General features: G+C 43.6%; 1 protein-coding gene across 9 annotated transcripts in view; it reads left to right on the top strand.

Moving 5' to 3' along the window:
• LOC143930540 (uncharacterized) overlaps positions 1–26,014 on the top strand; it is a 103,536-nt gene that overhangs the window by 48,315 nt on the left and 29,207 nt on the right. For 2 of the 9 annotated variants that reach the window (XM_077454921.1, XM_077454913.1), the window contains exons 4-8: positions 6,560–6,595; positions 7,274–7,309; positions 7,471–7,506; positions 10,761–10,796; positions 25,441–25,553. In XM_077454921.1, the coding sequence (XP_077311047.1) occupies positions 6,560–6,595; positions 7,274–7,309; positions 7,471–7,506; positions 10,761–10,796; positions 25,441–25,553 (257 nt within the window). The remainder of the gene's footprint in view (positions 1–6,559; positions 6,596–7,273; positions 7,310–7,470; positions 7,507–10,760; positions 10,797–25,440; positions 25,554–26,014) is intronic. The other 7 variants (XM_077454915.1, XM_077454916.1, XM_077454918.1 and 4 more) reach the window with 5 other exon arrangements.

Below are 26,014 nucleotides of genomic sequence, written 5' to 3' on the forward strand. Positions count from 1 at the left end.
TGTACAGCCTTCATTTTTATGTCTAAATGTAAAATGGCTACAATGCCTTGAAAAAGTATTCATACCCCTTAATTTTACACATTTTGTCATGTTGCAACCAAAAACTTAAATGTATTTTATTGGGATTTTATGTGATAGACCAACACAAAGATTAAAACCATTTATCATTTTCCTTCCACTTCACAATTATGTGCCAAATTTTTGAGTCTATACGTTGTGGAACCATCTTTCACTGCAATTACAGCTGCAAGTCTTTTTAGGGCTGTCTCTACCAGCTTTGCACATCTAGAGAATTTTCTTGCCACAGATTCACAATTGGATTTAGGTCTAGACTCTAACTGGGCCTTTCTAACACATGAATATGCTTACTGCTCAATGCCGCGTACACATGAGCAGATTTTCTGTCAGAAAAATCTTGTGTGGTTTTTCCGAAGGAATTCCACTCAAGCTTGGCTTGCATACACACGGTCACACAAGTTCTATGAACATTCAAACGTCAAGAACCCGGTGATGTACAACACTACAACGAGCTCGAAAAATGAAGTTCATTGCTTCCGAGCATGTGTAGGAATTTTGAGTGTCAGATTTGCTACAGTCTATCGGAATTTCCGATTGGAACTTTTTCCGACCGAAAAAATTTAGACCATGCTCTCAATCTTTTGCTGGCTGAACTCTAGCCAGCAAAAGTCCGATGGAGCATACACGGTCGGAGTTTCCAACCAAAAGCTCTCATCGGTCTTTTGCTGGCCAAATTTCAGATCGTGTGTACACAGCATTACAGGTTTTCTTTTAAGATTGCCTTGTGTTTGGCTCCATCCATCTTCCTATCAACTTTCTCACCAGTTTCCCTGTCCCTGCTGAAGAGCATCCCCACAACATGATGCTGCTGGTGTGTTCAGGGTGATGTGAAATGTTAGTTTTCTCCACACATAACATTTTGCTTTTATGCCAGAGCACCTTCTTCCACATGTTTGCTGTGTCCTCCACTTGGCTTTTTGCAAACTGCAAACAGGACTTCTTACGGCTTTCTTTCAACAATGGCTTTCTTCTTGCCACACTTCCACAAAGGCCAGTTTTGTGGAGTGCACAACTAATAGTTGTTTTGTGGACAAATTCTCCCACCTGAACTGTGGATCTCTGCAGCTCCTCCAGTGTTACCATGGGCCTCTTGGCTGCTTCTCTGATTAATGCTCTCGGTGGACGTCAATGTCTTGGTAGGTTTGCAGTTGTACCATACCCTTTCCATTTTCTATGATGGATTGAACAGTGCTCCATGAGATTTTGAAAGCTTGGGATATTTTTTTTTAGAACCTAACCCTGCTGTAATCTTCTCCAACTTTATCCCTGACCTGTCTGGTGTGTTCCTTGGCCTTCATGATGCTGTTCTCTAACAAACCTCCTGAGGGCTTCACAGAACAGCTGTATTTATACTAAGATCAAATTACACAGGTGGACTGTATTTACTAATTGGGTGACTTTTGAAGGATATTTGTTCCACTAGATTTTAGTTGGGGGTATCAGAGTAAAGGGGGCTGAATACAAATGCATGCCACACTTTTCAGATAGCTATTTGTAAAAAAGTTTGCAAAACCATTTTTCTTTATTGTGCATCATAGGACACAGAGCCATAGTAATTACTATGTGGGTTATATGCCAACTTTAGGTGATGGACACTGGCACACCCTAAGACAGGAAGTCCACTCCCTATATAGCCACTCACACTACTGGGATTACCTCAGTTGTTTGCCAGTGTCTTAGGTGTTGGTCATGAGTAAAGATGTGCTATGCTGAGTTCCACTGGAATATTCCATTGCTGGGGCAAGCTATGAAACTGGATCCATTCAAAGTGTCTTTTCAGGCCGAATTGAATGGTACCAGGGCCTTGTGGTTTAGCCTGTAACACTTCTCTTTTTAGAGAGCTGGATCCTGGGAATCCGGGTCCAGGGGTTTGGATCCCCTGTTAAAAAGGGGCCCCGGTCCCTGAAGGTTTTTTAACAGAGCCCACCACGAGGGGTGAAGGTTGGGTCTGGCGTTTTTTACCACAGAATCCCTGCGGCGGGATATGGTAAGTGGAGATTCCCAAGGAATTTTACATTTTCTTATGGATTGTCTCCTTTAAAAGTAAATGTTGTCATGCCTAAAGTCACCACTGTGGGCTGTATAGAGCACCTACCTTGTCATGCTTTCCTTAGATCACTGTCAGCAGAAGCTGCAGACTTTCTTCCGGCTAGCAGTCCCAGGCTTCCGGTAAGATGTTGAGGGGGATTTTTTTATTTATTTTTTTTAAAACCCCACCTGGGTAAAAGTGCTCCCCCCCCCCTCTCTGGATAGATAGGGGAATCTAGAATGATCAGCGGATGCCGCTACATCGTCCACTGCCCTGCACGGCGGTTTGTCACTAGCTCTCCTTCTCGCCGCCCCTTCCCCCACACATGCCAATCTTGTCGGATTGGAAGCCCACGCTCGCATGGGAAAACTTTCTTTTTGAAAAGAGGTAGGGGAGCGTGGTGGCAAGACGAAGTGGGGCATGGCTTGACGCGGTGTTGGTGTGCGGCAACACCCAGCGCAGGAGTACATTTAAAAAGCTCCATTTTGCTGACAGCAGCTGAAGGAGGGACACAAGCAGAAGGGGGCATGCAGGTGGTGACAGAGGCATTGCCTTGGCACATTTACTGAAGCATCAGGCTGAGCATTGATAGCAGCGGCAGTTGCTGGACTATTTGCTAAATCAGTGGGTGCAACTTCTTCTAGTATTACCTCTGCATTTGTGTATCTGGCTATGGTAAGAAGGGGAGGTAGAAACACCCCAAAAAGGGCTCAAAAGTGTCTCCCTCATGCTCTAAGAAGCTTAGTCTCATCTCTACAATGTCATCCTCCCCTGAGAGATCGGAGGTGGGTGGTTAGAGTGAGCCATCAAGGCCGGAAAATGTTTCAACTGTTTCCAACACTGCAGCCCATGTCTATTACTGAAGAGGTTTTCCTCAGCCATGATGGGATTGAAGAAAAGGCTAGTGGCTTTAATCACATATTCCCAGAGTGGTACAAAATGCGACAGGTCCCCTTCCACCACTCAGGACCCTCAAACAGAGGAACTGGTGGCGGGAGAAGACACATTTCCCACAGGGAACCATGAAGAGGCTTATTCCTCTTCTGAGGGGTCAAATGCGGAAGGACCTCCTTCAGCTTCACAATCTGAGAGACTGATGGTGCAATCTCTTACTGAGTTGGTCTGCTCCACTTTTATGCTACCCTTAACTGAGTCGGTTGATAAGCCCACTTCTTGTTTGGGTTGTTAAAGCCTCCTCAAGCTGTGTATGTATTTCCTGTCCATTCATTGCTGGAACCGCTTATGTATTCAGAGTGGGATCACCCAGATAAGCTTTTTTTTTTTTTTTTTTTTTTTTCGAAAAGTTTTCCACACTTTATCCTTTTGGAGGAAAAATTTGCTAAAGTGGGAGATACCAGCAATTGATGCTGCTATATCCTCTGTGAATACGTTTTACTTGTCTGGTAGAAAATTCTCAAATGCTTGGGGATCCAACGGATAAAAATTTGGATTTCCTGTTTAAACGCATTTTCTCTGGTAGGTTCAGTAACTCAACCTGCGGTGGCAGCAATTGGTGTATGTCAATCCTTGAAAGACCAGTTTAAACAGGTGCTCAAGGTTATGCCTGATCAGCAGGCCCAGGATTTAGCCGAGCTACCAGGTGTCTTATGGTTTGCAATAGACGCTATGAGAGATTCTATTCTTCAGGCCTCGTGCCTTACTCTTGGGCTGGTACATATGCGCAGAAGACTATGATTGAAACATTGGTCAGCCGAAGAGCCTTACAAAAAGCTCATGGCTAGTTTCCCTTTGTGCAGTGAACGGCTGTTTGGGGAAGATTTGAATAAATACATCCAAAAAATTTCTAGTGGGAAAAGTACCCTTTTGCCGGTTAGGAAAAAGAGTAAACGTATTTAATTTAAACAAGCTCCTTCTTCAGTGCCGGGGTATCGGCCTCCACGCAGTCACGATTACCTCTGCCATCAGGTTCAAGAAGTAAACCTCAGGGACAGAAGTTCTGAGGGAGAAAACCTACAAAACAAAATACTAAAGCCTCCTTATGAATGGCGCCCCCACTCGCTTGAGTGGGGGAAGACTTCTGCAGTTCTCAAGGGTCTGGCAGGAAGAGCGTCGGGACAAATGGGTGACTTCCTCAATAGCTGTAGGCCCCGTCTCCTTGTTTTTCTCAGATCAAATGTCCCCAAGGATCCAGAGAAAAGTCTTTCAAGCATCGGATCGTCTTTTTTCTCAAAGTGATCTCGGTGGTCCCCATGCAAGAGCAAGGATTGGGGTTTTATTCAAACCTTTTCACTGTGCCAAAACCAAATGGAGATGTCAGACCCATTCTAGATCTCAAAATATCTGCTCTTTTTGCATTTCTTTGTTTTTTTTCAGAACCTGGTTCTATAGAAGAAAACATTACATTCTCTTGATGTAGTGAGAGTAGTCCAAGTCTACTTGAAGGTGACTGCTCAGATTCGAAAAACTGATGTTTTGTTTGTGTTGCCTGAATGTCATAAAAAAAGACAGGTAGCATCGAAATCTACCATTTCTAAATGGATTTGGCAAGTAATTGTAAGTGCCCTACTTTTAGTGTCTCCCTCCCCTCGGTTTATATTGCTCTGGGACATCCTACATAGTAATTACTATGGCTCTGTGTCCCGTGATGTACTATAAAGAAAATTGGATTTTTTATAACACCTTACCTGTAAAATCCTTTTCTTGAAGTACATCATGGGACACAGAGTTCTCACCCCTATTTTTAATACACATATACTGCTTTGCTACAAGAACTGAGATACTCCCAGTAGTGAAAGGGGTTATATAGGGGCTGGACTTCCTGTCTTAGGGTGTGCCAGTGTCCATCACCTAAAGGTGGCCTATAACCCACATAGTAATTACTATGGCTCTGTGTCTTGTGATGTATAATAAAGAAAAAATGGTTTTACAAAAAAAGGATTTTACAGGTAAGCTGTTGTAAAAATCCTATTCTCATTTTCCTGCCACTTTGTTTTGGTCTATCACAGAAAATCCCAATAAAATACGTTAAAATACAAAATTTGGAAAACTTCAATGGGTATGAATACTTTGTCAAGGCACTGTATATGGCAGCATATCACTAATCTTATAAGGGTTCTTGTATCCTTAAGAACCATTGACATAATCAAGAATCCCCTCCTTTTTTTTTTTTTTTTAGCATAGGGGTGGGATAGCAGTGACATCACTGACATTGAGCAAAATGGGCATGGCCATATTTGTTCATCGATGCTACCACTACCCCCACCCTTCCCTTATGTCATTTGACTAGTGGTACCATCAGGATCTTGACAAGTCAACATAATGATGGAATTGTTGATGAGAAATATATTTTGGTGATTTTTATTTCTTATTGCGGGCATTTGGGTGTCTATTTCTAGTTTTTTTTTTTTGTTTTTTTTTTTGTGAAGGAGTAGGTGTACTATGTACCTTATACACATTCAAATGGGGGTTATCTGAGTGCCTCCTTATTAAAGTTGGATATTAGATTCTGATAAGCTCCCTGCCCGCAGTCCCCCACAACCACCAGCCAAAGTTTTGGGGATGAGGTCCCCATTGTCCTCATCAACATGGGACATGGCAGGCACACCCATGTTGAGGGAATATGGTTCAGATAAAGAGGGAGGCCATGTGCTTGCCCCTCCTTTTCCTGGCCAGCCAGGCTGCATGCTCAGATTCAGGGTCTGGCATGGCTTTATATGGGGGGCCTCACAATTGGAAAAGTCAAATACTGCTCCCATTTTAGCGCTTCAATATTATGAGACCATTTCAGGACTCTTGTGGTCAGTAACCAGCTCTCCCAGCAGTCACAGGTTCTCATTATTGTGCTGAGAATTGTTTGTGTGGCTAGTTTATACATCCCTATGCAAAATAATGAAAACCAGGACTGTTTTACTGGCAATGCTAAATAAGTATAACATAAGTCGTAGCAGACTGATCTTTTGAAAATGAGCAAGAAGAAGTTCACTTATCGCTAGCCATATAATGCAAACACTGAATCTGCAGAGATTCTTATGAAAATATGAAGTTTTACTGACAACCATATTGTATTGTGTACACAATTACTGTAATTTCCCTTTTAACATTTGATGCTATTCCCTTATGCATGCTACTGGAATCATACAGCTGTTCCCCAGTGGACACTGAGATGCATACTTTGGCCATATGGCACTCAACTAAATATTTTAGCAAACTTTTATTTTGCCACATTTAGCCTTACTACACTTCTGGGAAACCCCATGCTTTCAGGCTAGGAATCCCTGAGCACATTCAATTGGTGGACATCCAGCAAATTTTGATCTTTAAAAATATCTGTTATGACACACCAATCTCACCTAACCAAATTACCATTATCTATTCCCAATGCATTACAAATGAACAACCACACAAAAAAATTACAGGAAAATTGTATTTGTTTTAAATACATTCTTAAAGTGTTTTTTGAAGTTAATGGTAGTTTTTATTTTTTTATTTTAGAAAATGTTACAGAACTGTCCATCAATGGAACTGCAGGTAAACCAGTATAATTAAGGAGTACCGTGATGGTGAAGTGCAAGTTTTCCTAGAAGCAGAAGAGCATTAAAGCGTTTAACTCCAAAAAAATAAAAAATCCTGTTTCTATAAAGCATGTTAAACAGCACAGTGGTAAAATAGTAAATGTAGAATTTCACGTAAAAGTGAAATCCCTCAAAATTCACGTGCCTAAGGAAGTGATACTAGATGAGAAAGTGATTGATTCAAAAGGTGATTGAGAAAGAAAAAAAATTTAAATAGACTAGGGACTAACTCAAGTGGAAAGTATATAAATATGAAGAGAATTCCTGAAGATAATCTTAATTAATATATCACACAGGGCTTGGTGAATAAATTACTGGACAATAAATAAAGATCCAATAATAAATAAAATAAGACATTAAATCAATTCATAAAATAAATAGAATAAAGTGCTGAAGTAAATTGTGATCTGATATAAAAATGTGAATAATCAAATTAGTCAATAAAGTCCACACACCAATTTCACCTAACCAAATTACCATTATCTATTCCCAATGCAGTACAAATGAACAACCACAAGAAAAAATGAAAGGGAACTTGTCTTTGTTTTAATATACATTCTTCTTTAAAGTGTTTTTTTTTTTTTTAAGTTAATGGTAGTTTTTTTTTTTTTCTTTTCCTTTCTTTTTCTTTTAGAAAATGTTACGGAACTGTCCATCAATCAAACTGCAGGTATCCAGTATAATTGGGGAATGCTGTGATGGTGGAGTGCACGTTTTCCTAGATGCAGAAGTTCATTAAGCACCTCTGCTGTTAAAAATATCTTATGAAACTTGTCTGTTTTAATATACATTCATCTTTAAAGTTAATGGTAGTTTTATTTTTTATTTTAGAAAATGTTACGAAACTGTCCATCAATCAAACTGCAGGTAAACCTGTATACTGTATAATTAAGGAATGCTGTGATGGTGAAGTGCAAGTTTTCCTAGAGGCAGAAGGGCGTTAAAGTGTTTGTAACCTCCCCCCAAGCATGTAAAGCATGTTATTGTCAGAAACCATGAATCAGACTGAGACAGAAGTTCAATCAAATCACACTTGTTTATTAATAAAAATAAAAAGGTAAAAGGAAAAAGTGTAGTCAAGCATAGGTAGAGTCCAGTAACCAGATTGGGTAGTCAGCCAGTCCAAAGTTCATTAACCAGATCGGGTAGTCAGCCAGGCCTGAAGTCAGGGATCCAAGGAGAGCAACTGCAAGCAGGATAAGGAGCCAGGAGGGATGTCAGCAAGTAAGTCTTGAAACAAACTGCAGGAGATGGTTCCTTGTGATGTGACCAACGTGAAGGCAGAGAAGTGAGCTGGAAGGCTTTAAATAGGCAGGTCAGACGAGCATCATCGGGAACAGCTGGTAACTGTAGAGAAAGAAGAGAGCTGGCAATTAGCCGACAGCTGAGCGGCCAGCCCAGAGGAGGAAGGGCTAAGCCAGCCCTGACAGTTATACAGCACAGTGATTGTGCTGTGGCATTTGGCCCCTCGTAACTGATCCTGCCTGGCTATGCTCTCCCCTTTGTAAACTGACCACAGGTTATCATGGCTGCTGAGCCCTGACACTGGTCAGTTTACAGGCCTCCATCATCCGCAGCCCTGCTATCTGTCTCCTCTGTGCTCTCTCACCTCCCTGCCTGTCTGCTCATGACAGTGCTCACCCCCACAACTCCTGCTGCTCAAATAACTTTCACATCTTCATACCATCCTCTCTGTAAGTGGTTTATAAAAAAAAAAACCTGCTTTACTTAATTTCACAGCTCTTCTCAGCAGTCACATGATCGGCCAACTCTCCCTCTCCTCCTCCTCCTCCTCCTCCTCCTCCTCTCCCGGGTGACATCAGCGGGGAGTTGTGGCCCCGTTTGCTGCATCTGTCAGACAGGGAGAGGAGAAAGCCAGCTGATCATGTGATAACTGAGAAGAGCCTTGAAATTAGGTATAGCAGGCTTTTTTTTTTTTTTTTATTATAAATCACTCACACAAGGGGGACACAGGATTCAAAGACAGAGGGGGTGGTATTTAGATGTGAAAGTGGTTTAACCACTTTAGGCACCCCTCTTGTAACCCTTATCTTCTGAAAGCCCTTTTGGGGGAAGCAATTGCGCTTCCTTTTTTTGACATTTCCTCTGGTTCTCTAGAATCACCAAACGCACAATACTGAAAACTAAAACGCTCAATATCCACTCAAAATAGTGTTTACAAAAATATTAACTACCCTCCATAAGACGTAAACTATCTCAAAGTGTTAACCCGGATCGCCCACAATCAAGGCAGACAACGCTATAACAAACGTAAAATAATCATCTAGAAAAAACACTTCTAAACACATAAGTCCCACTTATATTAAAGTCCAAAGAGTTCTAGTGTCTAGTGGCATTATAGGATATACTTGTTCCAAGCTGTATGATTCTAGATTGAAGACCTTTTGTTGTTGAAATGCGTCGGACTTGCATTTTTTGCACCCCACATTTGCACAACATCTGAGACCAGTCAGGATTCCAAGCGTTTGACACCCTGTCATATGACAGGTGTGTCCAACCTTTTCAGAAATTGATGTAACTACAGACAAGCTGTGGTTTGATTTGTGTGGTCATCCATATTGTTGCTGGGAAGATCTTCATTCAAACTTTACCATCTAACATATGTGGATTATACATTGGGACATTTTTTTTGTTTTTTCCAGCATATATCAGGATTTATGTATCTTCGTTATTCAAAATACTTAGTGTATTGTTGAATCCAATTTGAATTTTATTTACATTTGTTTATTTCTCATCTCTTTCACATGGGCACATCATTTTATATGTGCGCTTTATTGCTATTCCCTCTACTTAGTCACAGATTTTTTACACTAATCTATTTACTAGCGCTACACAAATTTTTGTATAAATATTTTAGCAAACTTATTTTTCCACATTAAGCCTTACTTCCACTTCTGGGGAACCCCATGCTTGGAATCTGAGCACATTCAATTGGTGGACATCCAGCAAATTTTGACCTTTAAAAATATCTGTTATGACACACCAAACTCACCTAACCAAATTACCATTATCTATTCCCAATGCATTACAAATGAACAACCACACAAAAAAATGCAGGAAAGTTGTCTTTGTTTTAATATACATTCTTAACCACTTACAGACCGGACCATTTTGCTGGTCAAAGACCAGACCACTTTTTGCGATTCCGCACTGCGTCGCTTTAACTGAAAATTGCCCGGTCGTGCGACGTGGCTCCCAAACAATATTGACGTCCTTTTTTTCCCACAAATAGAGCTTTCTTTTGGTGGTATTTGATAACCCCTGCGGTTTTTATTTTTTTGCGCTTTAAACAAAAATAGAGCGACAATTTTGAAAAAAGCGCATTATTTTTTACTTTTTGTTATAATATCCCCCAAAAATATATAACAAAACTTTTTATTTTTTTTCCCTCAGTTTAGGCTGATATGTATTCTTCTACATATTTTTGGTAAAAAATTGCAATAAGCCATTATTCATTGGTTTGTGCAAAAGTTATAGCATTTACAAAACAGGGATAGTTTTATGGCATTTTTATAATTTTTTTTTTTACTAGTAATGACAGCGATCAGCGTTTTTTTTTTTTTTATATTGTGACTGCGACATTATGGCGGACACATCGGACATTTTTGGGACCATTGTCAGTTATACAGCAATCACTGCTATACAAATGCAGTGATTGCTGTGTAAATTACACTGGCAGTGTAGGGGTTAAGTGTTCCTAGGGGTGTGTTACTAACTGTGGGGAATTGGGCTTTCATTTAGTGAACACTGATCTCTGCTCCAATCACATGGAGCAGAGATCAGCGTCACTAGTTGCTAGGCAGAATGGAGAAATGCTGTTTACAACGGCACTTCTCCAATCAGCCGTCCCGTGAGACGATCGCAGGTATGCCCGTGGCGATCGAGTCCGCGGGACCCGCGGCCGGACTCCTGGGGGTCCCGACCAGCACGTGAGCGTGCCGGCACGCTTGCGATGGCAGGGCGGCATTGAAGATTGGACGTACCTGTACGCCTATATGCGTGCCCGTGCCATTCTGCCGACATACATTGGCATGCGCTGGCCGGAAACCGGTTAAAGTGTTTTTTTGAAGTTAATGGTGTTTTTTTTTTTTTTTTTTTAGAAAATGTTACGGAACTGTCCATCAATGAAGCTGCAGGTAAACCAGTATAATTAAGGAATACTGTGATGGTGAAGTGCAAGTTTTCCTATAGGCAGAAGCAGTGGCGTAACTAGAACCTTCAGGGCCCCGATGCAAGAAACCATGAAGGGCCCCCCTGAACCCCAGCCAGGGCCCTTCCCTCCGAGTCCGGCAGTGGAACTCCAGGGCGTGGTCACAGGTATGACCTTTGTGAGCCCTGTAGTTCCACCACTGGTATCAGTCGTTTTTTTTATTTTTTATTTTATTTTTAGGTGCCCCATTGGGGGACTGTCCCTAGGCAGGATGGGGTCCCTGTCCCCAGAAGAGATGAGGTCCTTTTCTCCAGGGCAGATGAAGTTACTGCCCCCAGATGAGAAGGGGTCCCTGTACCCAGGGGAGGTGGGGGTCCCTGTCCCCACGTGAGAAGGGGTCCCTGTCCCCAGGGGGAGATGGAGGGGGTATGTAATGGTGTGTGGGGGATGGGGTCCTCTCACTCACCATGACCAAGCTGTAGGCCTTGCACTCATCCATGTTGGCCTGGGCTCCATCCAGTGTGCTGGACGGGCGATCAGCATATCTCCCAGAAAGACTTTTCATCATCTGTGTATGACGTGGGAGGAGGGGGGCTGGCAGAAAAGCCTGCAGTGTCCTCCGGGGAGCCGTCTCTCATAGGGCTGCATTGCATCTGTGTGCTTAAAGTTTGTTTACCCGGGAGAAGTATGCAGTGCAGTGTGGGCCGGACTCGGGGGGGCGGGACTCTGGCTGGGGAGAACAGACATTGGACTGAGCGGCAATGCATGGAGCAGGAGAGTGGTACTCTGAGGAGCCGGCCGACGACACAGGTCATGCGGGGAATGCACAACTAAAGAGCAGCCAGTGCGATAGTCAAGCATGGAGCTCTGCTAGTCACCCTTCACCTCCAGCCACCCGTGTGCATGGTGCACTGGTACCCCAGCTGCCTATGCTGCTGCCGGCCATATGTAGAGGGGGCTGCATGGGCCCCCTGCATCACAGGGCCCGGTTGCGGCCGCAACTGCTGCACCCCCTATAGTTACGCCCCTGGGCAGAAGAGCATTAAAGCGTTTAACCACCAAAAAAAATAAAAAAATCCTGTTTCTATAAAGCATGTTATACAGCACAGTGGTAAAATAGTAAATGTAGAATTTCGCGCAAAAGTGAAATCCTTCAAAATTCACGTGCCTAAGTTATACTAGATGAGAAAGTGATTTGATTCAAAAGTGATTGAGGGAAAAAAAAAAATGAAAATAGACTAGGGACTAACTCAAGTGGAAAGTGTATAAATATGAAGAGAATTCATAAAGATAATCTTAATTAATAAATGTATAACACAGGGCTTAGTGAATAAATTACTGGACAATAAAGATCCAATAATAAATAAAATAAGGCACTAAATCAATTCATAAAATAGAATAAAGTACTGAATTAAATTGTGATCTGATATAAAAATTTCAATAATCCAATTGGTCAATAATAAAGTCCATGTGCAATTCAAAAGGTGTATATAAATAAAAGTTCATATGAAGCAAAAATTCATCAGGTGTAAATATGCAATCTTCCAATCATATGGTCTGTTGGACTCTCAACTTCGTTCTTTAACCACTTTCAGACCGGAACAATTTGCTGGTCAAAGACCAGACCACTTTTTGCGATTCGGCACTGCGTCGCTTTAACTGACAATTGCGCGGTCGTGCGACGTGGCTCCCAAACAAAATTGACGTCCTTTTTTTCCCACAAATAGAGCTTTCTTTTGGTGGTATTTGATCACCCCTGTGGTTTTTATTTTTTGCACTATAAACAAAAATAGAGCGATAATTTTGAAAAAAACGCATTATTTTTTACTTTTTGTAATAATAAATATCCCCCAAAAATATATAAAAAAACATTTTTTTCCCTCAGTTTAGGCTGATACGTATTCTTCTACATATTTTTGGTAAAAAAAATCGCAATAAGCGATTATTGATTGGTTTGCGCAAAAGTTATAGCGTTTACAAAATAGGAATAGTTTTATAGCATTTTTATTAATTTTTTTTTTTTTTTTTTTACTAGTAATGGCGGCGATCTGCGATTTTTATTGTGACTGCGACATTGTCGGGGACCCATCGGACATTTTTGACACATTTTTGGGACCATTGTCATTTATACACTAATCACTGCTATATAAATGCAGTGATTCCTGTGTAAATGACACTGGCAGTGAAGGGGTTAACCAGTGGGTGGCAGTGTAGGGGTTAAGTGTTCCTAGGGGTGTGTTACTAACTGTGGGGGGGTTGGGCTTTCATTTAGTGTACACTGATCTCTGCTCCAATCACATGGAGCAGAGATCAGCGTCACTAGTTGCTAGACAGAATGGAAAAATGTTGTTTACACAGCATTTCCTCCATTCGGCCGCTCCGTGAGACGATCGCGGGGATGCCCGCGGCGATCGAGTCCGCGGGTCCCGCGACCGGACTCACGGGGGTTCCGACCAGCGCGGGAGCGTGCCGCCGGCGGCGCGCTCCCGATGGCACGGCGGCATCGAATATTGGACGTACATGTACGCCAATATGCCTGCCCGTGCCATTCTGTCGACGTACATCGTCGTGCGCTGGTCGGGAAGTGGTTAGATAAAGTGCATATATTCATCTAGTGGGTGAACGTTTCCATATACAGTGTTGTATCTCTGGGCTATGGTCAATCACTGGATGGCTCTCCTCTCTCTATTCCTCCACACATTAGCTCTCCATCTCTCCGCAGTGTGTCAAAAGAAAAAAAGGGGGCGAGAAAGAAAGCCTCCACTAGTGTAATAAGTTCAGACCAACGGGGTGTGTTTATTAATTAGCTAAGGATGGTCTCTTACATTGTATCCATATAAAAACAGCAGAGTAAAACAGCAAAGTAAATAGCAGTAACAGGTCGCATCAGATACGCCTTCTCACATGTCTTGTGACTGACGTATGTCTCGGCCAATCCCTACTAGGGGTGAGCCGAACACCCCCCGGTTCGGTTCGCACCAGAACTTTCGAACGGACCACAAATTCGTGCAAACTTTAGAACCCCATTGAAGCTATGGGACTTGAACGTTTGAAATAAAAAGTGCTCATTTTAATGGCTAATATGCAAGATGTTGTCCTAAAAAGGGTTTGGGGACCTGGCTCCTGCCCCAGGAGACCAGGGTCAATGCCTAAAATGTTTTTAAAAACAGCTATTTTTTTGGGAGTACTGATTTTAATGACGATTAAAGTGAAAAAAAAGTGAAACATTCCTTTAAATATCGTGCCTGGGGGTGTCTATAGTATGCCTGTGAAGAGCCACGTGTTTCCCGTGCTTTGAACAGTCCCTGCACAAAATGACATCTAACGGGGAAAAAAAGTCATTTAAAACTGCTTGCAGTTTTAATGTAATATCTGGTTCCTGCAATATGGATGAAAATCATTGAGAAAAATGACATGGGTAGCCCCCCCTGCCCATTACAAGCCCCTTTTAAGTCTTGTACGTATATTAAGGGTAACCCCATACCCATATTAAAAAAAGGAAAGACATGGGGCCCCCAGGCCCTATATACTCAGAACAGCAGTATACAGGCGGTGCAAACAAGACAGGGACTGTGTAGATTTGTTGTGTTAAGTAGAATCTGTGTGTAATTTTGAACTGGTACATTTTTAAAGTGTAGCTTCAGTCAATAAAATCTATTTTTAAGCTTTTTGGGAAAACATAGGGAAGGGTTATCACCCCTGTATAATTTATTTTGCCGTCCGTCTTTTTTCACCTCACTTCCTGTTGTCTCCTTCCATTTGCAAGTAGGAGACATTTGTAAGTTGGATGTTTGAAAGTAGGGGCCTGCCCTATATGCTCTGCAGAAATGGCAGAACAAGGTGTTGGTTTTGCCACAACATTGTAAGCCCTAAAAGTGACTCTTGGTTGGCGCTGGAGCACCCTACTGTGAACGATTATATCAAGAATTGTAATTACATGCCATTGTTGAATAGTGGTAGAAAAATTGGGCCTTTGGTGGTTGTGGTGCTGGTGCCACAACACTATAAGTCCTCACAGTTACTCTCGGGGGGCAGAGGAATGGGCCCTGTTGTGAAATATATCAATAATTGTAATTACATGCAAAAAAATTGGGCCTTAGGCAATGGTGCTGGTGCCACGACACTGCAACCTATCCCATATACTCTAGTTGTAGTGCAGGAATGAGCCCTCCTGCAAAGCATTGCATCAAAAATTGTAATTAAACGCCCCTGTTAAACAGTGGCTTAAAAATTGGGCTGGTGGCATCACCCAGAACCAAAAATGTTCTTCCAAGATATCGGCGGAGGAGGAAGAGGATAGACAATCAACATAACAGGACAGTCAGTCAGCATCAGCAAAGGCAGTCTTGAAGGGATGTGATATTTCAAAAAAAATTATTCAGTTACATCAGCTTCAGGTGCTTGGTAGCTGTGGGAGATCCAAGACTGATTCATCTTTATGAAGGTCAGTCAAGCAACAGAGTCGGTGGACAGGCGCACCCTGTGATCGGTAACAAAGCCACCAGCAGCACTGAAGGTGTGTTCCGAAAGAACGCTGGATGCAGGACAGGCCAGCAGCTCAATTGCATACTGTGCAAGCTCTGGCCAGTGATCCATCCTCAAGACCCAGTAAGCCAGAGGATTTTCGGTGGGAAAGGTGTCCAAGTCTGACCTTGTCCCTAGGTATTCCTGCACCATGTAAATCAGATGCTGGCGATGGTTGCTGGAACCGATCATACCTTGGGGCTGCGGACTAAAAAATTGTCTGAATGCATGGGTCAGAAGGCCACCTTCTCCACCGCTCCTTCTGACCGATGCCTCAGCAACACGTTGTCCAGGACCAGGAGTTTGCAACGCGTTCCCAGAGACTGGGAGGTTACACAGACCTTTGCGACGGCAAGATAAGGTCGGCAACCTTACCCTTGTACCGTGGATCAAAGAGAGTGGCCAGCCAGTAATGGTCTCTCTCATTGATCCGAAGAATACAAGGATCCTTCCGCAGGCTTTGCAGGATCAGGGAGGCCATGCAGCATAGGTTAGCTGAGGCATTCGGTCCGGAGTCCTCTGGGTCACTAAGGACAACATGATCTGCAGCTACCTCCTCCCAGCCATGTACAAGTCCACGGGTTTCTTGGGACTGTAAATCATCCCTACAAGACTGCTGCTGATGAGTGCCAGCCTCCACCTCCATGCTGACACAATTATCCTCGTCCTCATCCTGTGTGATGGGTGGGACTGCAGGAACACTGTCTGGATAAAGGGGGCTTTGAGAGGCAAGGAAGTCCTCCTCTTCTTGCCTCTGTTCTGCCTCAAGTGCCCTGTCCATTATTCCACGCAGCATATGCTCCAACAGGTGGACAGAGGTACAGCGTCACTGATGCATACACTGTCACTGCTCACCATCCTTGTGGCCTCCTCAAACGGCGAAAGGACAGTGCATGCATCCCTGATCATGCCCCACTGGCGTGGTGAGAAAAAACTAGCTCCCCTGACCCTGTCCTGGTGCCGTAGTCACACAGGTACTCATTGATTGCCCTCTGCTGCAGGTGCAGCCGCTGCAGCATTGCCAATGTTGAATTCCACCTGGTGGGCATGTCACATATAAGGTGGCTCTTGGGCAGGTTCAACTTCTTTTGGAGCTCAGCTAGCTGAGCACAGGCATTAAATGATCAGCGGAAATGCACACAGACTTTCCTGGCCTGCTTCAGGACATCCTGTAAGCCTGGATACCTGCCCAAGAACCGCTGCACCACCAGTTTAAGGACGTGAGCCACACAGAGCACATGGGTCAGTTGTCCCTGTCGGAGGGTGAAGAGGAGGTTGGTGCCATTGTCGCAAACCACCAATCCTGGCTTAAGCTGGTGTGGCGTCAACCACCTCTCGGCCTGCCCCTGCAGAGGTGACAAAATATCTGCCCCAGTGTGGCTCCTGTCCCCCAAACAAACCAGCACAAGCACGGCATGGCCTTGTTTTGCCTGCATACTTGCGTAGCCCCTTGAATGTCTACGGAGCACCACTGGTTCCGAGGAAGAGGCCATGGAGGAAGAAGAGGATGGGGTGGAGGAGAGAGGTGTGTCACAACCAGTAGTAGCATTTTGGAGGCGTGGTGGCGGAACAACCTCCAACACTACTGCACCTTGTCCTGCATCCTTCCCAGCTGCCAGAAGAGCGACCCAATGGGCCTGTCCCTGTCCATGCCTTCTGGACCATGAGTCAGTGGTAATATGCACCTTACCGCTGACCGCCCTGTCCAGCAAGGTAAGGACATTGCCTTCCACATGCCGGTAGAGAGACGGAATCGCCTTCCGTGAGAAAGTGGCGTTTGGGGACCTGCCACTGAGGAACTGCACATTGCACAAACTCACGGAAGGGGGCCGAATCTACCAACTGAAAAGGCAGCAGCTGAAGTGCTAGCAATTTAGCCAAGCTAGCATTCAACCGCTGGGCATGTGGATGGCTGGGAGTGAACTTCTTTCGCCGGTCCAACAGCTGGGGCAGGGACATTTGCCTGCTATAATCAGACGTGGGTGTACTGCTAGCAGAATGCCCGCAAGCACTTGTCTGTGACACATCTAATTCTACACCTTCATTCCTCTCAGTGCAGGTTTCAGAGAGGACTGAAGGCCTACTGGGGTTGGAGATCCCAGCTGAGGAGGAGCAAGGAGAGGTCCGGTTTGTTCTTTGGTGTGGATCTTTGAGGTACGCTTGCCAAGGAGCTGCATGGCAGGTCAATATGTCTGGTCAAGCATGTGGTGCCCAAGCGGCTGATGTTTTGTCTCAAAAAAGGACCATACCAAAGAACTTTTAGAATAGCGCGCAGAGGCAGCGCCCTGCACAAACGGAGCTATGCGGTGTGATTCAGTCGGTGTGCTGACCCTAAGCTGGCCCCCGGAGGGCATCCTGCCTCATTGGAGATGTGCCGCCTCCTCCTCCTCTCTCCTACCAGGCACCCACGTGGAGTCAGTGCCCTCATCATCCCCTCCCTCTTCACCGCTGGAGATAACCTGGCAGTATGCTGCAGCTTGCGGAACATGACTGCCAGATTGCTGTCCTTCCTGAGCATCCCCTCTCTCTGCACTCACGCTACTGCCTTCCTCTGGTTGAGCATCATCAGAGCCTACAAAACACTGGGCATCCCCATGGAGCATGTACCCAACACTGTGCTCAAAGAGTTCAGGGGACTCCTCAGGAGGACATATTGGGTCTAGGGAAGGAGTCACTGATGATGACATTGAGAGGAGGGACGAGGATGCGTTGGCAGCTGCTTTACTAGTACCCTGAGCCTGCGTGAGAGAGGATGAGGAGGATGAAGAGGGCTACCAAGTTTTCGCCATGATGCGGCTCAACACGTCCAGCTGCCGAAAATAAGGACAAGCGTGTCCCATGGCCACGTGCTGATGACGATGCACCGCATCCACGACCAGCACTGTTGTCTCTAGACACAGAACCTGCTTGCCCTCGTTTATCATCTCGGGCCTGTCTGCCTCTCCTTGTTGGCCTTCCAGACATGGTAATGGCCTGAAGGGAGATGGGAAAACCAGCAATTGGGTAGTGTATATTGTGCTGGAGGCACACAACACCCACTAACTCCTGCAGATGCCTTTATTATAGAACAGGAATTAAAGGGTAGATACCAGTGTATACTGTGCTGTGCTGGAGGCACACAACACCAACTAACTCCTGCAGATGGCTCAATTAGAGAAGACCTATATAGGTGGATAATGGTGTATACTGCCGTCAGGGCACGCAGACAACACTCACAAACTCCTACAGCTGACTGAAAGCTCAATTACAGAAGAGCAATATAGCTAGCTATATAGGTGGATAATGGTGTATACTGCGGTCAGGGCAAGCAGACAACACCCACAAACTCCTGCAGATTGCTGAAAGCTCAATTACAGAGAGCAAGAATGCTAAATCGGTTGATAACGAACGGTGTATACTATGTTGAAGGTACACAGAGAACACCCACTAACTCCTACAGACACCAACACATTACACAAGGCCGCCGCGCTGACAGCCTTATATAGTGTGGGGCGTGTACTACACAGCCTGAGCTATGATTGGCCACAGGCAGAATCATGGCTCTCCTCACTGCTGGCGCTGTGATTGGCCAAGGATGCTGGGTCACAGTGCATGCTTGGCCAATCATGAGCCAGCAATGCACTGCAACGGCGCAGTGCATTGTGGGCCGTGAGCGCTGCACGAATTTGGCACGAATGGCCCATAACATTTGGTATTCGCCGAACGTGCGAACAGCCGATGTTCGAGTCGAACGTATGTTTGACTCGAACACCAAGTTCATCCCTACTCATAAATATAAATGACAACAAGTCCCACATCGGGTGATGGCATAAATACAAGTGTCTTCCACCCCAGTATACCAAAATCCTCACACCACACCCCTATCAGATTCTTTGAAGTAATAAGAGTCCAATAACGCCATGATAAAAAATAATCCATTGGTAGGTCTCCCACTGGCCCCCTATTGACACTAGCATTACTTCCTCAAGTAATGAGTAGAGGTGCTTTCTTATGTCTTCAAGTGGAAGAGCGATCTTAGAAATACCATATTAACGGCCGATTAGCCACAAATGTGGTCCAAATTTACCTCCTTGTTCTATCAGTATGGTGTCTACTGAATCTGCTATGAAGATACTCACCCATTGGTGTGTGGTTCCTACCAGACTTGCCCACCTCCACCCTTCACACTCCCTATTATGCTTCCAAGGCTGTTATGGCATATGATATGTTATGCACGTCTGGTGGACTTGCTCTGTCGGGCTTTACAATCTATTCCACAGTTGCATCCAGAAAGACCCTTGGCTTGCACCTCTTCATTTAACCCCCCTGACGGTATTCCCGAGTCTGGCTCGGGGTGGAATTTTCATACCAAAAGCGGTATCCCCGAGCCAGACTCGGGACTGCATCGCTGGATCCAGGAGGACGTTTACTCACCTTCTCCCTCGGATCCAGCGTTGTCTCCCCGCTGTACGAGGGAGCCGTGTCTCGCTCGATCTATCACATCGCCGATCTCCGTGCCCTGCGAGCGTTGCGACGCACGGGGACGGAGATCGGCGCCAAATTCAAAAAGTGAAACAAACAGTAAACATACAGTATAATGTAATCTTACAGATTACATTGCTGTATGTAAATATTTCACATCCCCATTGTCCCTAGTGGTCTGCCCAGTGTCCTGCATGCAGTTTTATGTAATAAAAACTGTTCTTTATGCATGGAAACTGGAGATTGTCCATAGCAACCAAAACTGTCCTTTTACATCAAAAATGGTTTTAGACCAGCTAGAAAACAGCGATAATAAATTGGAATCACTCGCAGAATTGAGCGATAGCGATTTGTGGGGAGATCCGTCCTCAAATACTGAAAAGTAATGACAGCAACAATTCTGCAACTGAGCAAATTTCAGTGTTTTTGATTTGATTACATTATTGAATAATTTTTATTATTGTTATGTTATTATTTGGTACAATTATTTATAATTATTTATTATATTATAATTTATGATTTCATTTTTCAAACTTTATTATACCTGGGATGTCTGCTAGACTCTGGTTTGGACAGATTTAAGTGAGTTATTCCTAAGAATTGCAGGACTACAATATAAAACGCCAAATTTTCATGCAAAATAATGGTACCGCTTTTAGCACCTAAAATCCGAAATGATCGTACCGCCAGGGAGGTTAAAACATTTAACAACTCCCCTATGGTAATACTGTACATCATAACACAGCATATATTTAACATTGTACAAATGTTCTCCTGCAGCGCACTGTTTACATACTAGCTAGGTTGTCTCCTTAAGTTGGGTTTATGTCTGAGCGTGGTCTCCTGAAACCCAGCCTACATATACCACTTCCAAGATGGCCCCTAGAATTGCCTTAAGAAGGATGCATGCTCCAAACGCAAAGCCGCCTCCTACACTGGAAGCCACATCACCCTCCGAGCTCCCAGCAATCTCCATACTGACAGAGTAGCCAGTGCGGGACACCATTGCACCTCATACATTAGAGATGCACGCACAGCTGGACCTTCCTTGGGCATTCAGAGTGAGACTGTCATGTCTTTCAAGTGCTGTTTTTACTTTCCCTTGTGACAACCTATTTTTAAACTGCATCCATACTACTGCACTTAGGGATGCTGTGTTTTCCCCTCTTAGATTCTAGACCAACGTCTTCAATGTGCTCTACAATCTATTCCACTGTTGCATCAAGAAAGACCCTTGGCTTGCACCTCTTCATTTAAAACATTCCATCCTTACAAAATTCCAATTTATTCTAGCCATGTTTGTGCTCTTGGCAACCAAAAAAACCATTGCTAGAGCTTGGACGAAACAATTTGCATATGTCACGGAAATCAGACAACACATAGACTCATTCGTTCTTTATTAATGAGAAACTCAGCATTATACTTACCAATATTCATAAAAATTCTTTAAAGCGGTTCTTCACCCTAAAGGGGAAGTTTCGCTAATCTGATCCCTCCTCCCCCTCCGGTGCCACAATTGGCACCTTTCAGAGGGGAGGGGGGTGCAATTACCTGGATAATCCAGGTATCTGCACCCACTTCCGGGCAGACCGCCGCAGACCCCCGCAGACGCCCTGCCCCCCATTGTGTTCTGGGAAACACACAGTTCCCAGGACACAGCGGGGGACCAGAAGAGACGCGCAGCGCGACTCGCGCATGCGCAGTAGGGAACCGGGCAGTTAAGCCGCAATGCTTCACTTCCCGATTTCCCTGACAGAGGATGGCGGCGGGGGCAGCAGCGAGACGAACTTCCCCTTTAGGGTGAAGAACTGCTTTAAGTTCTCTATTGATCTGAATTGGAGGGGGAAGCCAGGAAAACAATTAAACCCCTTCTCTCTGTGAAAGGGAAACCTTTTTGGTTTATTCCTTTAGATACCCTAGAGCTGTCCCCCCCCCCCTTCTTTTTTTTTTTTTTTTTTCTCCACCTTTTCTTACTTCTGTCCTTTTAGCCCCTCACTTTTCCATTTTCCTTATCCTCATCCTCATCTGTTTCTCTTTCCTAACCATCAATCTGCTCCTGATTTACAAACTGTGAACCATACACCCATTTTCAAAGTTTGCACTGTATATTTGACTTGAAATATTCATTTGAATGTTCTTGTGTATCTTGTCTGGAGCTCAATTTTCTTGACCATCCATCCTTATACAGTCAGTATGGCCTGAACAAGCTCAGACCATGTGAACCAACTAACATGGTTTTGGTGTTTATAATTCACAATTCTAATGCATATCTGATATCCTTTGTACTTTTTCCAAAATCTACATTTATTGTTATTATTCGTATTTGCTTGTCTGCTGCCTATCCCAATTCCTGACCTGTACTTTGGTTCTCTGTTCCCTTTTAGCACTGTTCCTGCCTGTTTTGATATGGCCTGTAGTCCTGCTGCCTAATCTGGTATGCTCCAGAATTGTATTCTGGCTGACTTCAGAGACTTCTGCAGTCATGCTGCCTGTGTCAGGATTAGCGGCTATGGAGACCAGACACATAGCTACACAAGGGAACTGAGACCAAACAAAGAATATGTATATTAAAGTGATATTTATTTATAATGAAACACAGCAGAACCATTAACACAGCAAACACATGTGAACATAAACAAACCCCAAAAGACAAATAACAAAGGAACCTAACACTAACTATATACAAAAATCATCTAACAAGGGTAAGGGAATGCAAGGAAGGGGTATCTCCAGGGTACTCTAATAGAAACAAGGCAGATCAGTACAGACTGGATCAAGCTAGGCACAGCTGGCAAGGAAGGGACCAGAATCGTGGGATGCACCTGGGGAAGGGAGGAAAAGCCTTAAGTAGCCCCCAGGCAGCTAAACATTAATTAGCCTGATTACACTAGCCTGCTGGCTCCTGGGTGACACCTGCTGGTGGACACTAGTACTGCAGCAAACAGCCCAGAGTGGGATAGTGCCACCAGCAGGTAAACTTAATCCTAACAGCCTGATCCACTATGCTCCACTTTATGCTCCTTTTTGTTCTGGGGTGGTCCACAATCCTTAGTTTCTGTCTCTCACACAGCTCTTGTCCCCTACTCTGCCACTGGTGTGCTTCTGTGCCCTAACTTTCCAACTTGGGTGGGTTAACCTTCACACGTTAAAGCAGGATGAGCCTAGGGGTCAGGACCCAGGGCATAAAAAATAAATGGTGTTGCGCTCCACGCCAAATTAAATCTAATAACACAGTGAATAAATAATCGCATAAAATCTTAAAGGCGCACTCATGCGATTAAAATTCCTATTAATTATAACTACTCACTTTAGTGCAAGAAATTATTGCCAAGTGATTAATACAGTGCTCGGAGTAAGACTAGTTCCTACTATTATTCATAAATGAAGGAACTAAAATGATCTATACAATCGTAATAAAGTGCCAGATAAAAACGCAACTCTTAATACAAATACTTCAAAAGAATCGTGACATCAAACAAATCTGTGTCAGTCCATGAAAGTGCATCCAAGTGCCAACATGTGTGCAAAACTTATATATAAAAAAAACACAAAAAAAAATTAATATATATGGAGCGGTGTGTGAAAAATATATATCACAGAGTACAAAGACAATAGTCCAACAAACGTGATTGCTAAAAGTGTCTCTAAATTAACATAAAAGACTTTGTAATAAAGTTCATGCAGGAAATGAAATAAATCCGCGCTGTGCTATGTGAAGAAATTAATCCTGTGAACAACCCCGGGATAATTCCACCAGTGGTCTTGCAGCTCCTTAACCGTGGGTGCTCACACACTGAGTGCAGTGGGTACCTTACCTCACTGCTGTCAGTCAGACAGCAATATGCTCCAATATAGCGGTTGTGTCCTCAAATGGGATGTGTGTCCTCAATGGGTGTAGAGGTACTCCAATACTTTGCGGTGTATGTCCTAGATGCAGTCTGGGCGCCCCCAAAACTTTTCCGCCAGATACTCCGCAAAGGATCGCAAGTCAGACCCAAGAAAGAAAAGAAGGGGGGCTCCAATAGTGAAGTACGTCACACAAAAACTTTATTATAAAAGGACCAAGTCCTGGGTACTCACATTTATGCAGTAAAATTCAAACGTTTTTACATCTAACAAACAATGAACGGCTTCCTCGTTCGTACCCCGGACGTCACTTCCGGTATCCTCCTAGGCCAATCCTACGCGTATCGTCATTGATCACGTGACTTCATCAGGGACTAAATGCAAACCTCTTTAAGAGGTGTGTGTATAATTTAATCTGTTTTTGGGATAGGATAGGGGACAAGTGGATAACAGTTTTCAGCACCATTCTTAATAGGCATTAAGAATACCTCGTGATGCCCCAAAGGTTATGCAATGGCTTGACAGTCTTTCAAAATGATGCCAGCAAGGTCTTCATGACGTCTTTTGCACTTAGCCTATACAAGTAAGACATTGTTCTCTTCTCTCCAGACCTGTGCAACAATTTTTCTTCATGTAAGAACCATCTTGCAGCAGCTTATTGTAATGGCAATCTCTATGCCAAGCTGAAGAACATAACAAACATAGCTACCCTTTCTTGGTTACTTTGTCCTGGATCCAGGTGTTCTTGTATAGCCCGTCAAACAAAGTGCTATCTCTTGGTCCCTTGACTCAGGCCTATAGGCAACACAATGCTTACCGAGGTTCACCAACTACTATCATCAGCTTATTTGTGACTATTCTTGACCTCCCTGAACCATACCCTACTGACCTCCCTGCACTCCTAGCCCTTTAGTACTGTACCTTCCTGGCCCCCTGTATTCTGCTATCATGAGCCCCCAGTACCATGCCATCCTAGTACTCCAATATCATACCCTCCTAACCCCTTGTACTTTTCCTCCGGACCCTCCAATACCATATCCTGCTGACCCCTCTGCCCTACTGATCCCCATACACTGCTCTTCTTATTGCTGGCCTCTGTACACTTCTTTTAACCCTACTGACCTCTATATACTGCCCTACTGGCCCCTGTACACTGCCCTACCCACTACTGAGGCCTAAAACTAGTCAAAGAAATCAGCCTGCAGCACCAGATGCTCTGCTTTTATGATGAATTTCAGAATCAGCCTTGTGGGGTGACCAATTGCTCCTCAGACATTAAAAAATAGTGATTACTGAGTTTCTCACTGTGGCTAAATAAGGTAGGCTAAGTTTATATTTCCGCAGTGACATTAGTTTTATAAGATTTCTCCAAGTTTTCTTTATGCCGCCTTCACTTTTCATTGGGGGCTTGCTAGTTAATTTATTTATTTTTGGGCATGGCACCCAGTCATCTTTTGATTTCTTCCATTGCATCATTATATTTTATATTATATTTTCAGATCATAAAAATCTGCTTTAATCAGCTGCAGGGGATGAGGGTATCAAGATTGATGGGTACTCTCTTTTGCCAGATTTAAGTTTGATACTAGCAGGTCCAAAAATACATATGCTGATGCTCTTTGGGTCATTTGATGGTGCTGACTGAGTCATCTCAAGCTGTAATCTATTATTACTTCCAACTGGATTTTGGTCGCTACTCATTTCTCGCATGCCCACATTCCCAGATTACAGATGGGCACGGTTATCTAACATTTCTGGACATGACCTATAATTCAATTTTCTTCTCTTGCTGTTTATAGCTTTTGAACAGATTGTGAAATTGACCAACTGCCCTGTACCTCGGATACCGAAAAATGGAGGATTGGTGTGTGTTTATTTTGACAACTATTACTGCAAACCAATGTGTAATCAGGTATTTTTTTTTTTTTACTTTTATTAATTTTTTTTTTTTAGTGCTGTCAAATGGTTATTTTGAATACTTATACAAGATGTTACTTTCTGTCTTTTAGTTCACATTTTTGTTGTAATTATTTTAAGTTATAGGATATACATATACAGTATTTCCTATGCAGGTTCGTCACTAGTGGCTATCTGTATTTTAGACAGTGTAAATGGCTTCTTTACTGACAGTTTTGAGATGAAAATTACAGGATAAGCCACCTAGAGATAGTGTTCATTAGTTCATTGTAGGTCAGAGCTGACATAGTTCTGCACTGTGATAAGAGGAACTGCAATGCAATGTCACTGTACTGCAGGTACATAGATAATTACTAACTATACATAGAAACAAAAGTCTTTAAAACAATAGCACATATTGATAAGATTTTATATTAACAATGTATTTTCAGCTGATCAGTTTTTCATATATAGCTT

This window comes from Lithobates pipiens, unplaced genomic scaffold (assembly GCF_037356315.1).
Source record: "Lithobates pipiens isolate NorthernLeopardFrog02 unplaced genomic scaffold, aLitPip1_a1.2 Scaffold_25, whole genome shotgun sequence".
Taxonomy (NCBI): Eukaryota; Metazoa; Chordata; class Amphibia; order Anura; family Ranidae; genus Lithobates; species Lithobates pipiens.